Source organism: Palaemon carinicauda, chromosome 37 (assembly GCF_036898095.1).
Source record: "Palaemon carinicauda isolate YSFRI2023 chromosome 37, ASM3689809v2, whole genome shotgun sequence".
NCBI lineage: Eukaryota > Metazoa > Arthropoda > Malacostraca > Decapoda > Palaemonidae > Palaemon > Palaemon carinicauda.
Window position 1 is genome coordinate 49,566,648 of NC_090761.1, and position 15,327 is coordinate 49,581,974.

A 15,327-nucleotide genomic window follows, 5' to 3' on the forward strand; every position below is an offset into this window, starting at 1 on the left:
TATATATATATATATATATATATATATATATATATATATATATATATATATATATATATATATATATACACATACATATATATATACATATATATATATATATATATACATATATATATATATATATATATATATATATATATATATATATATATATATATATATATATATATGTATATATATATATATACAGTATATATATATATATATATATATATATATATATATATATATATATATATATATATATATATATATATATATATATATTATATAATTATAGATATAGATATATATAATATAAACCAGACATTCATACAAACCAGTTATTACGATCTAAAAGAATTCAAACAACAACCACTCATCTTTATAAAATTCAATAATCACTATCACTCTTTGATAACCATAAAAGTGTTTGTTTAACCATTCTAAATAACCTCCCTAACAATGGCTATCATTTGTATATCACATTTGCAATTAGGTTTCACTTGCACCCAAATCCACTTATAGACTACAGGTTTCAAAATAACTAATGATAATTATAAGAACGAAAAAAATAATGATAATAATCAATACAATGTTTGTGAAAGCAAGAAAAATAAAAATGAAATAAAACAGCATTATATAATATATATATATATATATGTAAAAAAAATTCGTACTTCACTAACCTTGCGACATACAAGGACCAAATTCCAAGATGCACCAAACTACACTTGCTGTGTAGCCTGACATAACAAAAATCAACAGCGGACTTTATTACATTTTGAGATATATAATACAAATATGTTCATAATTTGTTTTGTAAACTACAACTACAGTAACATAAGCTACAAAAATTTTATAACACAAACAATAAACTGATAATGATACAGTAAATACCTACCACATCAAATTACAGCACAATACATATAAATCCTTACTCAAAGAAAAATCAAGGCCATTATATTCACGTGTGTTATATTTTCCAATATGAAAATTTTGGTTTTTCATACTGTGCTCATTTCCAAAGTAAATTAAGCATAGCAGTCACAAATGTCAAAAAATATACTGTATATGTTCATTTATGTTTTAAGTAATCAGGTTTTAAGTCTTATGTAGATTATTTAATTCTAAAGCTTGTCTTCCAAAAACTCTAACCCTGTGATTTTAGTCCACGCCAGCAAAGCCAACAGTCCCCTCAATTGCTTTGATCAATTTCTCTCGAAGTTCATGATATGACTGATAAGGAGGTAAATCCAGACGGTTGAAGCTAAAGGATAGAAAGACAAGGCAAAACATCAAAATTAGTTTACTCAAAATATATTACGAAAGACATCTACTCTAAATATCTAAAACATTTGTACCTGTTTTTTAACTACTCTAAACAGTTTGTTTCTATCTTAATTCTATTTCATACTAATATGTTACATCTCAAAATTCACAGCCATAAGAAACCTACAAAAATAAAAAAAAAGGTATACAAATTGATGGTCAAAAGAAAAATAAAATTTAGTAGTTTTTAAAAACTGAAATGGATTTAGAGTAATAAAATGTTATTTTCATTAGTTAAATAAATTTTTGAATATACTTACCCGATGATCATGTAGCTGTCAACTCTGTTGCCCGACAGAAATCTACGGTCGGGATACGCCAGCGATCGCTATACAGGTGGGGGTGTACACAACAGCGCCATCTGTGAGCAGGTACTCAAGTACTTCTTGTCAACAAGAACTCAATTTTCTCCTCGGTCCACTGGTTCTCTATGGGGAGGAAGGGCGGGTCCTTAAATTCATGATCATCGGGTAAGTATATTCAAAAATTTATTTTACTAATGAAAATAACATTTTTCAATATTAATCTTACCCGATGATCATGTAGCTGATTCACACCCAGGGTGGTGGGTGGAGACCAGCATACATGTTAACAAAGAAGCTAAGTATCCCGTATCTTATTTTAGCCGTTATTCAAAATAACAAACATAAAATAAATAAGTACCAGGTAAGGAAGTCGACTTGAACCATTACTCTGCCTTTTTAAGTACGTCTTCCTTACTGAGCCTAGCGATCCTCTTAGGATGCTGAGCGACTCCTAGGTGCTGAAGTATTAAGGGCTGCAACCCATACTAAAGGACCTCATCACAACCTCTAATCTAGGCGCTTCTCAAGAAAGAATTTGACCACCCGCCAAATCAACCAGGATGCGGAAGGCTTCTTAGCCTTCCGGACAACCCAGAAATATTTCAAGAGAAAGATTAAAAAGGTTCTGGAAATAGGGAATTGTAGTGGTGGAGCCCCCACCACTACTGCACTCGTTGCTACGAATGGTCCCAGAGTGTAGCAGTTCTCGTAAAGAGACTGGACATTCTTAAGATAAGACGCGAACACTGATTAGCTTTTCCAAAAGGTTGCGTCGAAAATATTTTGCTTAGATCTATTTTATTAAAAGGTCACGGAAGTTGTGATAGCTCTAACTTCGTGTGTCCTTACCTTCAGCCAAACTTGGTCTTCCTCATTCAGAAGGGAATGAGCTTCTCGTATTAACAGTCTGAAAATAATAGGATAAAGAATTCTCTGACATAGGCAAAGATGAATTCTTAACTGAACACCATAAAGCTTCAGACGGGCCTCAAAAAGGTTTTTTAAAAAAGAACTTAAGAGCTCTACAGGACATAACTCTTTCTAGTTCCTTTCCAACCATATCGATAAGTTTGGAATAACGAACGATATTGGTCAAGGCCGAGAAGGCAGCTCGTGTTTGGCTAGAAAACCAAGATGTAGAACATGTAGCCGTTTCGGATGAAAATCCGATGTTCTTGCTGAAGGCATGAATCTCACTGACTCTTTTAGCTGGTAAAGCATATCAGGAAAAGAGTCTTAAAGGTGAGATCTTTCAGGGAGGCTGATTGAAGTGGTTCGAACCTGTCTAACATAAGGAATCTTAGAACCACGTCTAAATTCCAACCAGGTGTAACCAAACGACGCTCCTTCGTGGTCTCAAAAGACTTAAGGAGGTCCTGTAGATCTTTATTGTTAAAAAGATCTAAGCCTCTGTGACGGAAGACTGATGCCAACAAGCTTCTGTAACCCTTGAAAGTGGGAGCTGAAAGAGATCGCTCTTTTCTCAGATATAAGAGGAAGTCAGCTATTTGAGTTACAGAGGTACTGGTCGAGGATACGGATACTGACTTGCACCAGTTTAGGAAGATTCCCCACTTCGATTGGTAGACTCTAAGGGTGGATGTTCTCCTTGCTCTAACAATCGCTCTGGTTGCCTCCTTCTAAAAACCTCTAGTTCTCGAGAGTCTTTCGATACTCTGAAGGCAGTGAGACGAAGAGCGTGGAGGCCTTGGAGTACCTTCTTACGCGTGGCAGACGTAGCAGGTCCACCCTTAGGGGAAGAGTTCTGGGAACGTCTACTAGCCATCGAAGTACCTCGGGAAGTTATTCTCTCGCGGGCCAGAGGGAAGCAACTAGTGTCAACTTTGTCCCAACGTGAGAGGCGAACTTCTGCAGTACCTTGTTGACAAACTAGAACGGAGGGAATGCATATAGATCTAGATGAGACTAATCTAGTAGAAAGGCATCTAAAAGAACCACTGCTGGGTCTGTTGAGAGCCTCTTGGACATCGAGGTTGCGAAGAGATCCATGGTTGGATGGCCCCAAGTGACCCAAAGTCTCTTGCTTACATCTCTGTGGAGGGTCCAATATGTTGGAATTATTGTCCCTTCCTACTGAGACAAACTGCTAAGACATTCAAGTTGCCTTGGAAGAAATTTGTTACTAGTGAAAAGTCAAGACCTGTTGAACAGGAGAGGAGGTCACTAGCGAACTCGCACCATGTCAGAGAGTAGGTCCCTCCTTGCTAGGAGATGAACATCAAAGCAGGGAGTTGTCCGTGTTGACCTCCATTACTTTGTCTTGAAGGAGAGACCTGAAGCTTTTCCAGGTCAGACTTACTGCCAGAAGCTTCTTGCAGTTAAAATGCATTGTCCTTTGACGCGAGTTCCAAAATCCCGAGCATTCCCTACCGCCTAAGGTCGCACCCCAGCCTACGTCCGATGCGTCTGAGAAGAGAACGTGGTTGGGAGTCTGAACAGTCAGGGGAAGACCCTATAAAAGGTTGATAAAGTCCTTTCCTCAGGTTAGACCAGACTTATCTTCCGGAAACCGGGATCGAGACCGCTTGTAGCGTCTTGTCCTTTTCCAGTGAAGAGCTAGATGAAACCGAAGAGGACGGAGGTGTAGTCTTCCAAGTGACACCAAATGCACCACGGATGACAGTGTCCTAACCAGACTCATCCACAGCCTGACAGGGCCGTATTCCTTCTTCAGCATCTTCTGGATGGATAGCAGAGCTGGGGATTGATCTTCTCGTTCAGCCATGTCCTCATCAGAGGGTTCCTCATCCAAAACTGATGAGGAAACGGCAACGGAGTGGGCAATGTCTGACTCGCTGAATCCGGTCGCACTGGTGGATGCGTGACGGAGCCGGACACAAGATCATGGTACTGCTGCACAGTCTGTGAACTGTCAACCATGGGGAAGCGAGGAAGTACAGCGACAACCCGAAACTGTCTAGACTGTCTGGGTAGTACAGACAACTCCTTATCGGGTTGCTGAGGTTGCCGCACTGCGTCACAACAAGTCACCTCTGCTGGTTGTTGAACGTCTTCCCAGTGACACACTGACTCCGTAAAAAATCCTCTATCAAGGACTAAGCTTGGACTGCATGTCTTGCAACAAAGCCCAAGGTCTATGGGAGCAGGTGTGGCAACAGACGGGGTTAGCGACTGAAGCGGAACCATTTACCCTCCCTGGAAGCATGTTATGCTTAAATAAAAGTCCATAGGAGGCTAAGCAGCTAAAGGCTCCTCTCCAAATGACAGAGTCCTCAAGGGAATATCAGAAGGAGGGAGAACAGCACTTTCTCATCTACAGGAACCATATCCGAGAAAAGCTAGGTTCTCTCAGTGAGGGTTTCACTGGTGCAAAAGCAGCAGACCAGAAGGCAACGTATGAAACTGCTTGACAGTCTGTGAACTGTCAAAAACTGAATTGTCAACCACAACAGGAGCGTGAGGACATACAGCACTGGTGTATAAGTAGCAGACCAGAAGGCAACGTCATGTAACTGTATGACAGTTTGTGAGTTGGCAACAACCAAAGTTGTGTGGGGAAGCCTCAACTCCTGACTGACTAGTTTGCTGCTGGCGAGTGGCGGTAACCACAGTGTGTTGCGGAGGCTGACACACCGTGTCAAAACACGGCAGCTTGTGGTAGCTCACGCACGGCAACGGAGTGCTCTGTGTGTGGGAGTCATCATACATCTGGCAGGGTTGACTTGTGCATGGGTGGAGGAGTTCTCACAACAAGAGTGTGAGAGCAGGAAGCCATGCCGGGCGCACAACCGTGGGAGGTGTAGGCCCACGGGTGCATCGTCAACCTACTCCGCAGTCGGAGTGTGGGAGCTGGCAACAACAAAAGCAGAGTGCTGGAGCGTGGGAGGGGCTGCGGTGGGTTGAGGAGCATGCGGTATGGTATGCGGAGCATGCTGTAAGGTATGCGGCTCATGCTGCATGGTATGCGGAGCATGCTGTAAGGTATGCAGAGCATGCTGCATGGTATGCGGAGCATGCTGTAAGGTATGCAGAGCATGCTGCATGGGCTGTGGAGAATGCCGCATAGAGCTGGAACCCGGCAGCTCTACAGAACCTTCCCACTGCTGATGCGGTAGCTCACGCATGTTAGCAGATGGTGCAGCAAGAACATGCGTCTGGCAGGGTGGACTGCGCATCGGTGGTGGAGCTCTCACAGGTGGAGGGTGGGAGCAGGCAGCCGCAGTATCTGCTGAGCGCACAACCTCGGCGGGTTGTAGGTTAACAGGTGCATTGTCAACCTTCCAGCATGATACTCCTGCATGAAGGAGCAAGCTGAGACTGTATAGTCTGCAGCATGGACCACTAGGGTCTATGAAAGACAACAACAAACGGAGCTACTGTCCGTTGTGACTGAGGGTCTAAAACCGCTGGTGCGGCAACAGACGGAGTTACTGCCTGTTGCGGTACCACCTTGCCTCTCTTGGGAGGTGTGCAGTTGTCGTACTGCAGCAAGTCCGAACTGACTCAGTGGCTACACCTAGGCCGTTGGACTTGCGCGGAAGGGACCGACTTGCACTTAAAAGCTGCAAGATTTGGTCCATGGTTTCTGCGAGAAACCTCTTCCGCAGACGAGGAATAAATGGGCTCTCTCGTCTTTGTGTGGGTGGGGTGATCACGTCGGCAACGTGTGTAGATACACCCGAAACCACGGAGGGAAACGTCTGTTCGTTGATCAAGGCCTGTGGAACCCATAAGTCCTTCGACATTACTTCTCCCCTGGGCTTGGGAGCTTGTAAGAGGTATCGGACTAGGTGAACAACTGGCACGAACAGACGAACCCTCGAACGCAACACTGTAACACTTTGCGCATATCACTTTATCACTTTTGATTTTCTGTTTGCACTTATTTCACTGAACTCGAAACTTTAAGTGGTTTGCACCTGAAACACGCAATCCTATCCTTCATTAAAAGGTAGTAATTGCGAAAACAGTATTACAATGTAACAGAAAAACATAATGAAAGATAAAGAATTCAGTGGCTGGAAAAGAGACTAAACACTAGATCAAATAAACTACGTTTAAAATCTCTCACCGCATAAAGCCTGGGAACAAGAATAAAACTCTAGAAACATTTTACCTTCTTCCCTTATAGCGACTAGGGAGAAGAGCAAAAAACGAGAACAACGTTACCCGCTTGAACGAAACGTTTATCCTCCTCTCTCTCCCTCCGTCTCTATCTCTCTCTCTCTCTCTCTTGACTTAGAACCTGAGAGATGAGCCCAACTATATATATCGTTAAAACATATTATTTGTTAAAGGAAAAAAACTGAAAGGTTTCCCAAATAAAAAGTTCCTTTATTAGAATTAAAACCATTTAAGCTAAGAAAGAATGAACGAAACGCTAGAATCGGTTTACTCTTACTGCAACGTGAAACCGTGAAATACTCTCTCTCTATCGTAACGATAGAGCGCAAGTTGAACGTTCTGAACGTCAACAACTGCGGAGACTAAACAAAACGTTAGTTCAACTTTGAAAACAGTACGAGACTATCAAAGAAATTCTTTCAAAAACATTAAAATTAAAATAGCATAAATTCTTAACAGGAAAAACGATATGACGGGCTCAATGTTAATTAACTTCGGTTCCAAGTAAGGACCGCCTACTATTAGGAAAGGTCGCATATAAACAAACATAAAAATTAATTTTTATAAGTTTATAATAAATGGAAGTTAATCGAAGAGGCCTATAAATGGCGGAGAGATATAAAATAAATCTATAACTTTGTTAAGCAAAATTACCAAAAACCTAAACACACTTTCGTCTAAGGGAAGGGTGGGTATAAAAAGTGAAAGAGAGTCTATACTCTCTTCGACACCAACACTTCCGTCTAAGGGAAGGGTCGGCCATTTAAAAGTGAAAGAGTCCATACTCTCTTCGTCACCATAATTAAATCAAATTAATTCCAAAAGCTTGCTAAGCTAATGATAAAGCTTCCTGAATAGCGAAGGCTAAACTCTAGAGCAAATACATCACCAAATCGTGAACAATAACTCCAGAATCAACAGCGTATCCAAGTAGGTCTAGCCGGTGGCACGACAGAGGAAAAATTGCGTTCTTGTTGACAAGAAGTACTTGAGTACCTGCTCACAGATGGCGCTGTTGTGTACACCCCCACCTGTATAGCGATCGCTGGCGTATCCCGACCGTAGATTTCTGTCGGGCAACAGAGTTGACAGCTACATGATCATCGGGTAAGATTAATATTGAAAAATTCTAACAGTGAAAATTAAAGAGTAACTCCTACCAAAGGAAGAAAAGTAACAATGGGATTCACATCTACTCACCAAGTGTGTGACCTTGGGTAATTCTTAGTCTCGCCCCACATTTCTATAGTGAACAGCTGTGGTCCGTTGCTTCCATACAGTTCCTTGAAGCCATTCATGGGGACTCGTGAGGTGCCAGTGACAAACTGCAACAATCTCGCTCGCATCTCGTTGCTGAAGGACAGGACCACCTGAAAATAAAAATCAACATGAAAACACTATGGATGTGAAAGGGAAAAGTTACATTAATTGGAATAATGATTGAGGTCCTCTAACATAATAATTACCATTTCATTATCTTGCATAGGCCAATTTCCCATGCAATGTAAACTAAAATCTAACCATTTTTAGATAAATAGTATATGCAAGTATGGACATCTACTTAACTTATAATCTAAAAGAGTAAAAATTTATGTGTTAGGGGGAATATTAAGTTGACAGTTGGCAGACTAAAAATATTTATCTCCAGTAATTTAATTTTTATTTAAAATAGGAACCATAGGAAAAATAATTTTGAAATACAATACACTTACCCTCCAGAACCACTGAATAACAATATGATTGGGATGGTATTCGCCTTTGTAAACAGTGTTGGCTCTCCAGTCTTTTACATCAATAGAGACGATGCCACACATTAGCAATTCAAGTTCATTCTGGAAGAAACAATAAGAATCAAAACTTATTTTCCAAGTTCTTTTCTTTATTGTAAAAAAATTATTAGGAAAAAAGGAAAAGGTGAAATCAAGAGTATTTGTCAAACAGACTTCATATTCATTTACAACATTCTTTTATTTACTGATTAACAGGGGCTTTATATCAAAGCAACTGAGGGAAATAGTTATTCTATATCTAGGTTACTTGCATGCAATCTGTGATTTTATATATCAAAAGAAATACTTGCTGAAGACACAGTTTCAAACTAGAAATAATTGATGATGACCATCCATATTGCACTCGCTTTATACACACATTATTGGAAACATTAAATACTAAGGCAATTGCGTTAAAACTCCAAGTTACGTGCGTACAGTACACTCAATTATTAAAAAATCAAAAAATAAACCAAAACATAATTTTTCATAGAAGCAATTAATTACAAGCAAATCAAACCACTTAACTTGCTTTAACAAAATTTAAAAAAAATTAAAAATTACTGTAAAGTATTTCAAATGAAAAAAATATAAAATTAACCTTCCACAAGTATTTTACTTATATGATTACTGTAATATCAATATTTATAAATATGTGTAATAGAAATCTATCAACTTACTGCAATAGTAATACAAATAAATCCACTACCATAAAACATACGCGAGTTTCATTCCAATAAAATTGTAAACTTTGACTTACTTCATCGAAAATTTTGATTTGCGAGATAGGGATCACATCATTGAAGCCTTCTCTAAAGGACTCCATCTGGTCATCGATACGCTGCACAAACCTCCACTTTATTACCAGCCTAATAAAACGAAAAGAATCAAGGCTTAAATTAGCAAATGAAATAGCATTCTCTTTTCCTTTCCCCGCAATACTGGATATATAGGAAGACTTTAAAAAGGCAATATCTTACGACATTGAAGAAAAAGTCAAATCATAATTAATGGAAAACTTAATACAGTACAGCATTCCTTTCAGGAAATTTAACCTTTGGGCGTTTCCCGAAAGAGGATTACCTATAGGTATGATAACCATGCACATTAAGCAAAGTCTTTAGCCATAATAATAACTGACTTTCACAGCTTGAATTTTGGGTTTCACAAACCCAAACACAAGCTGGCTTTAGGCTGATTTTTCATAAAAAAAAAAAAAAACCTAGGCCATGGTCTCTTTAAGAAAAGAACACCAAAGACAATATGGTTAACTTATTCCATTATATAAGTGACATATAAACAACAAACGAGACCCCACTTAAAGATTATAATTAAGACCATATTCAAGACTTACTCAATATATTCGAACTTGTTTTCATTGGTCACTGGAATGTTTGCGCCATTTTCCTTGAGACTATGAGATGACGTCTGTCCAAAGGACTCTTCATCCACACTAAAGGTAAGATCTAAATCTGCTGGATCATTTTCCTGTAAAAGGCAACAAGGTATAATATGTTATTTTCCTTAGTAAAATAAATTTTTGAATATACTTACCCGATGATCATATAGCTGTCAGCTCTGCTGCCCGACAGAAAAACCTACGGGCGGAATACGCCAGCGATCGCTATACAGGTGGGGGTGTACATCAACAGCGCCATCTGTCAAGTAGGTACTCAAGTACTCGATGTCAACAAAGAACCAATTTTCTCCGCTGTCCACTGGGTCTCTATTGGGGAGGATGGGTGGGTCCTTTAATTTATGATCATCGGGTAAGTATATTCAAAAATTTATTTTACTAAGGAAAATAACATTTTTCAATATTAAACTTACCCGATGATCATATAGCTGATTCACACCCAGGGGGGTGGGTAGAGACCAGCATTACTTGTTGACATTATTATGAGCTAAGTATTCCGTATTTTATTTTAGCAGTTATTCAAAATAACAAACATAAAATAAATAAGTACCTGGTAAGGAAGTCGACTTGAACAATTACTCTGCCTTTTTAAGTACGTCTTCCTTACTGAGCCTCGCGATCCTCATAGGATGCTGAGCGACTCCTAGGAGCTGAAGTATGAAGGGTTGCAACCCATACTAAAGGTCCTCATCAAAACCTTTAATCTAGGCGCTTCTCAAGAAATGACTTTGACCACCCGCCAAATCAAGTAGGATGCGAAAGGCTTCTTAGCCTTCCGGACAACCCAAAACAATAATAAAACATTTCAAGAGAAAGATTAAAAAGGTTATGGAATTAGGGAATTGTAGTGGTGGAGCCCTCACCACTACTGCACTCGTTGCTACGAATGGTCCCAGAGTGTAGCAGGTCTCGTAAAGAGACTGGACATTCTTAAGATAAAAGACGCGAACACTGATTTGCTTTTCCAATAGGTTGCGTCGAATATACTTTGCAGAGATCTATTTTGTTTAAAGGCCACGGAAGTTGCGACAGCTCTAACTTCGTGTGTCCTTACCTTCAGCAAAACTTGGTCTTCCTCATTCAGATGGGAATGAGCTTCTCGTATTAACAGTCTGATAAAATAGGATAAAGAATTCTCTGACAAAGGCAAAGATGGATTCTTAACTGAACACCATAAAGCTTCAGACGGGCCTCGTAAAGGTTTTTAAATAGAACTTAAGAGCTCTTACAGGACATAATACTCTTTCTAGTTCATTTCAAACCATGCGATAAGTTTGGAATATCGAACGATATTGGTCAAGGCCGAGAAGGCAGCTCGTGTTTGGCTAGAAAACCAAGTTGTAGAACATGTAGCCGTTTCGGATGAGAATTCGATGTTCTTGCTGAAGGCATGAATCTCACTGACTCTTTTAGCTGTGGTTAAGCATATCAGGAAAAGAGTCTTAAAGGTGAGATCTTTCAGGGAGGCTGATTGAAGCGGTTCGAACCTGTCTGACATAAGGAATCTTAGTACCACGTCTAAATTCCAACCAGGTGTAACCAAACGACGCTCCTTCGTGGTCTCAAAAGACTTAAGGAGGTCTTGTAGATCTTTATTGTTGGAAAGATCTAAGCCTCTGTGACGGAAGACTGATGCCAACATGCTTCTGTAACCCTTGATAGTGGGAGCTGAAAGAGATCGTTCTTTCCTCAGATATAAGAGAAAGTCAGCTATTTGAGTTACAGAGGTACTGGTCGAGGATACGGATACTGACTTGCACCAGTTTCGGAAGATTTCCCACTTCGATTGGTAGATTCTAAGGGTGGATGTTCCCCTTGCTCTAGCAAACGCTCTGGTTGCCACCTTCGAAAAGCCTCTAGCTCTCGAGAGTCTTTCGATAATCTGAAGGCAGTCAGACGAAGAGCGTGGAGGCCTTGGTGTACCTTCTTTACGCGTGGCTGACGTAGAAGGTCCACCCTTAGGGGAAGTGTTCTGGGAACGTCTACTAGCCATCGAAGTACCTCGGTGAGTTATTCTCTCGCGGGCCAGAGGGAAGCAACTAGCGTCAACCTTGTCCCTTCGTGAGAGGCGAACTTCTGCAGTACCTTGTTGACAATCTTGAACGGAGGGAATGCATATAGATCTAGATGTGACCAATCTAGTAGAAAGGCATCTATATGAACTACTGCTGGGTCCGGGATAGGTGAGCAAACTATTGGGAGCCTCTTGGTCATTGAGGTTGCGAAGAGATCTATGGTTGGCTGGCCCCAGGTGGCCCAAAGTCTCTTGCATACATCCTTGTGGAGGGTCCAATCTGTTGGAATTATTTGTCCCTTCCTACTGAGACAATCTGCTATGACATTCAAGTTGCCTTGGATGAACCTCGTTACTAGTGAAAAGTCTAGACCTGTTGACCAGGGAGGAGGTCCCTTGCGATCTCGTACCATGTCAGAGAGTAGGTCCCTCCTTGCTTGGAGATGTACGTCAAAGCCGGGTGTTGTCCGAGTTCACCTCCACCACTTTGCCTTGAAGGAGATACCTGAAGCTTTTCCAGGTCAGACGTACTGCCAGTAGCTTCTTGCAGTTGAAATGCATTGTCCTTTGACTCGAGTTCCATAATCCCGAGCATTCCCTACCGCCTAATGTCGCACCCCAGCCTACGTCCGATGCGTCCGAGAAGAGAACGTGGTTGGGAGTCTGAACAGTCAGGGGAAGACCCTTTCTAAGGTTGATAAAGTCCTTTCACCAAGTCAGACCAGACTTTATCATTCCGGAAACCGGGATCGAGACCGCTTCTAGCGTCTTGTCCTTTTTCCAGTGAAAAGCTAGATGATACAGAAGAGGACGGAGGTGTAGTCTTCCAAGTGACACAAAAGAACCACGGATGACAGTGTCCTTACCAGACTCATCCACAGCCTGTCAGGGCAGCGTTCCTTCTTCAGCATCTTCTGGATGGATAGCAGGGCTGGGGGTTGATCGTCTAGTTCAGCAACGTCCTCATCAGAGGGTTCCTTATCCGAAACTGATGAGGAAACGGCAACGGAGTGGGCAACGTCTGACTCGCTGAATCCGGTCGCACTGGTGGATGCGTGACGGAGCCGGACGCAATATCATGGTACTGCTGCACAGTCTGTGAACTGTCAACCATGGGGACGCGAGGAAGTACAGCGTCAACCCGAAACTGTCTAGACTGTCTGGGTTGTGCAGTCAACACCCTACCGGGTTGCTGAGGTTGACGCACTGCGTCACAACAAATCACCTCTGCTGGTTGTTGAACGTCTTCCTAGTGACACACTTCAACAACCACCTCCGAGCGTCGCTTAACGTCAACGTGCGACTGGCAACCTACACTGAGTCGCATCGGTGGAGGAACCACCTCAACTGGCGGACGCGAGTAGGATACCTCAGTGTCAACAGGGCGCACAACCAACCGGTAGGAAGGTTGTTGGCCAGAAGGTTCTTCTCCGTAAAAAGTCCTCTATCAAGGACACAAGCTTGGACTGCATGTCTTGCAGCAAAGCCCATTAGGGTCTACGGGACCAGGTGTGGCAACAGACGGGGTTAGCGACTGAAGCGGAACCATTTACCATCCCTGGAAGCCTTGTTATGCTTTAATTAAAGTCCATAGGAGGCTAAGCAGCTTAAGGCTCCTCTCCAAATGACAGTGTCCTCAAAGGAATATCAGTAGGAGGGAGAACAGCACTTTCTCATCCACAGGAACCTTGTCCGAGAAAAGCTAGGTTATCTCAGTGAGGGTCTCACTGGTGCATAAGCAGCAGACCAGAAGGCAACGTTATGTAACTGCTTGACAGTCTGTGAACTGTCAAAAACTGAACTGTCAACCACAACAGGTGCGTGAGGACATACAGCACTGGTGCATTAGTAGCAGACCAGAAGGCAACGTCATGTAACTGCTTGACAGTCTGTGAGCTGGCAACAACCAAAGCTGTGTGGGGAAGCCTCAACTCCTGACTGACTAGTCTGCTGCGGGTGAGTGGTGGTAACCACAGTGGGTTGCGGAGGCTGACGCACCGTGTCAAAACACGGCAGCTTAACTCCACCCTACTGTTGTTGTGGTAGCTCACGCACGGCAACGGAGTGCTCCGTGCGTCTGTGGGAGTCAGCATGCGTCTGGCAGGGTCGACTGCGCATGGGTGGAGGAGCTCTCACAGCCAGAGTGTGGGAGCAGGCAGCCTCAGCGTCTGCTGGGCGCACAACTGTGGCAGGTTGTAGGCTAATGGGTGCAGCGCCAACCTCTCCGCAGCCGAGTGTGGGAGCAGGCAGCCTCAGCGTGAGCTGGGCGCACAACCGTGGCAGGTTGTAGGCTAACGGGTGGAGCGCCAACCTCTCCGCAGCCGGAGTGTGGGAGCAGGCAGCCTCAGCGTGAGCTGGGCGCACAACCGTGGCAGGTTGTAGGCTAACGGGTGCAGCGTTAACCTTCTCCGCACGAAACTCCTGCATAACCGCAGCTAACTGAGTCTGCATAGACTGCAGTAAAGACCACTCAGGGTCTACAAAAGCGGCAACAGACGGAGCTACTGTCCGTTGTGACTGAGGGTCTAAAACAGCGGGTGCGGCAACAGACGGAGTTACTGCCTGTTGCGGTACCACCTTGCCTCTCTTGGGAGGTGTGCAGTCGTCGGATGACTGCAGCGAGTCCGAACTGACCCAGTGGCTACACCTGGGCCGTTGGACTTGCGCGGAAGGGACCGACTTGCACTTAATAAGCTGCGAGACCTTGGTCCAAGGTTTCCCGAAACCACGGAGGGAAAAACGTCTGTTCGCTGATCAAGGCCTGAGGAACCCATAAGTCGTTCGACATTACTTCTCCCCTGGGCTTGGGAGCTTGCAAGAGGTCCCGGACTAGGTGAACGACAGGCACGAACAGACGAACCCTCGGACGCAACACTGTAACACTTTGCGCATATCACTTTATCACTTTGATTTTCTGTTTTGCAATTATTTCACTGAAATCGAAACTTTTACTGATTTCTACCTGAAACACGCAATCCTACCCTTCATTAAAAGGTAGTAATTGCGAAAACAGTCGTATAATGCAACAGAAAACATATATAAAGATAAAGAATTCAGTGGCTGGGAAAGAGACTAAACACTAGATCAAATAAACTACGTTTACAATCTCTCACCGCACATAGCCTGGGAACAAGAATAAAACCCTAGAAACGTTTTACCTTCTTCCCCTACATCGACTAGGGAGGAGAGTAAAACGAGAACAACGTTACCCGCTTGAACGAAACGTTTTATCTCCTCTCTCTCCCTCCGTCTCTATCTCTCTAGATTTTGCACCTGAGAGAAGAGCCCAATTATATATCGTCAAAACATGTTATTTGCTAAAGGAAAAAACTGAAAGGTTTTCCAAATAAAAAGTTCCTTTAATTTAGAATTTAAACCATTTAAGCTAAGAAAGAATGAACG

The 15,327-nt window shown here is 42.4% G+C and overlaps 1 protein-coding gene across 6 annotated transcripts in view; it reads right to left on the reverse strand.

The window, feature by feature from the left end:
* Nucleotides 1-281: 281 nt before the first annotated feature.
* Nedd4 (E3 ubiquitin-protein ligase Nedd4) overlaps nucleotides 282-15,327 on the reverse strand; it is a 115,781-nt gene continuing 100,735 nt past the window's right edge. For 3 of the 6 annotated variants that reach the window (XM_068361168.1, XM_068361170.1, XM_068361167.1), the window contains 5 exons: nucleotides 9,849-9,982; nucleotides 9,255-9,363; nucleotides 8,438-8,557; nucleotides 7,926-8,095; nucleotides 286-1,252 (listed from right to left, as the gene is read on the reverse strand). In XM_068361168.1, the coding sequence (XP_068217269.1) occupies nucleotides 1,150-1,252; nucleotides 7,926-8,095; nucleotides 8,438-8,557; nucleotides 9,255-9,363; nucleotides 9,849-9,982 (636 nt within the window). In that variant the 3' untranslated portion in view covers nucleotides 286-1,149. Of the gene's footprint in view, nucleotides 1,253-7,925; nucleotides 8,096-8,437; nucleotides 8,558-9,254; nucleotides 9,364-9,848; nucleotides 9,983-15,327 lie in introns of all 6 variants that reach the window. The other 3 variants (XM_068361171.1, XM_068361169.1, XM_068361172.1) reach the window with 2 other exon arrangements.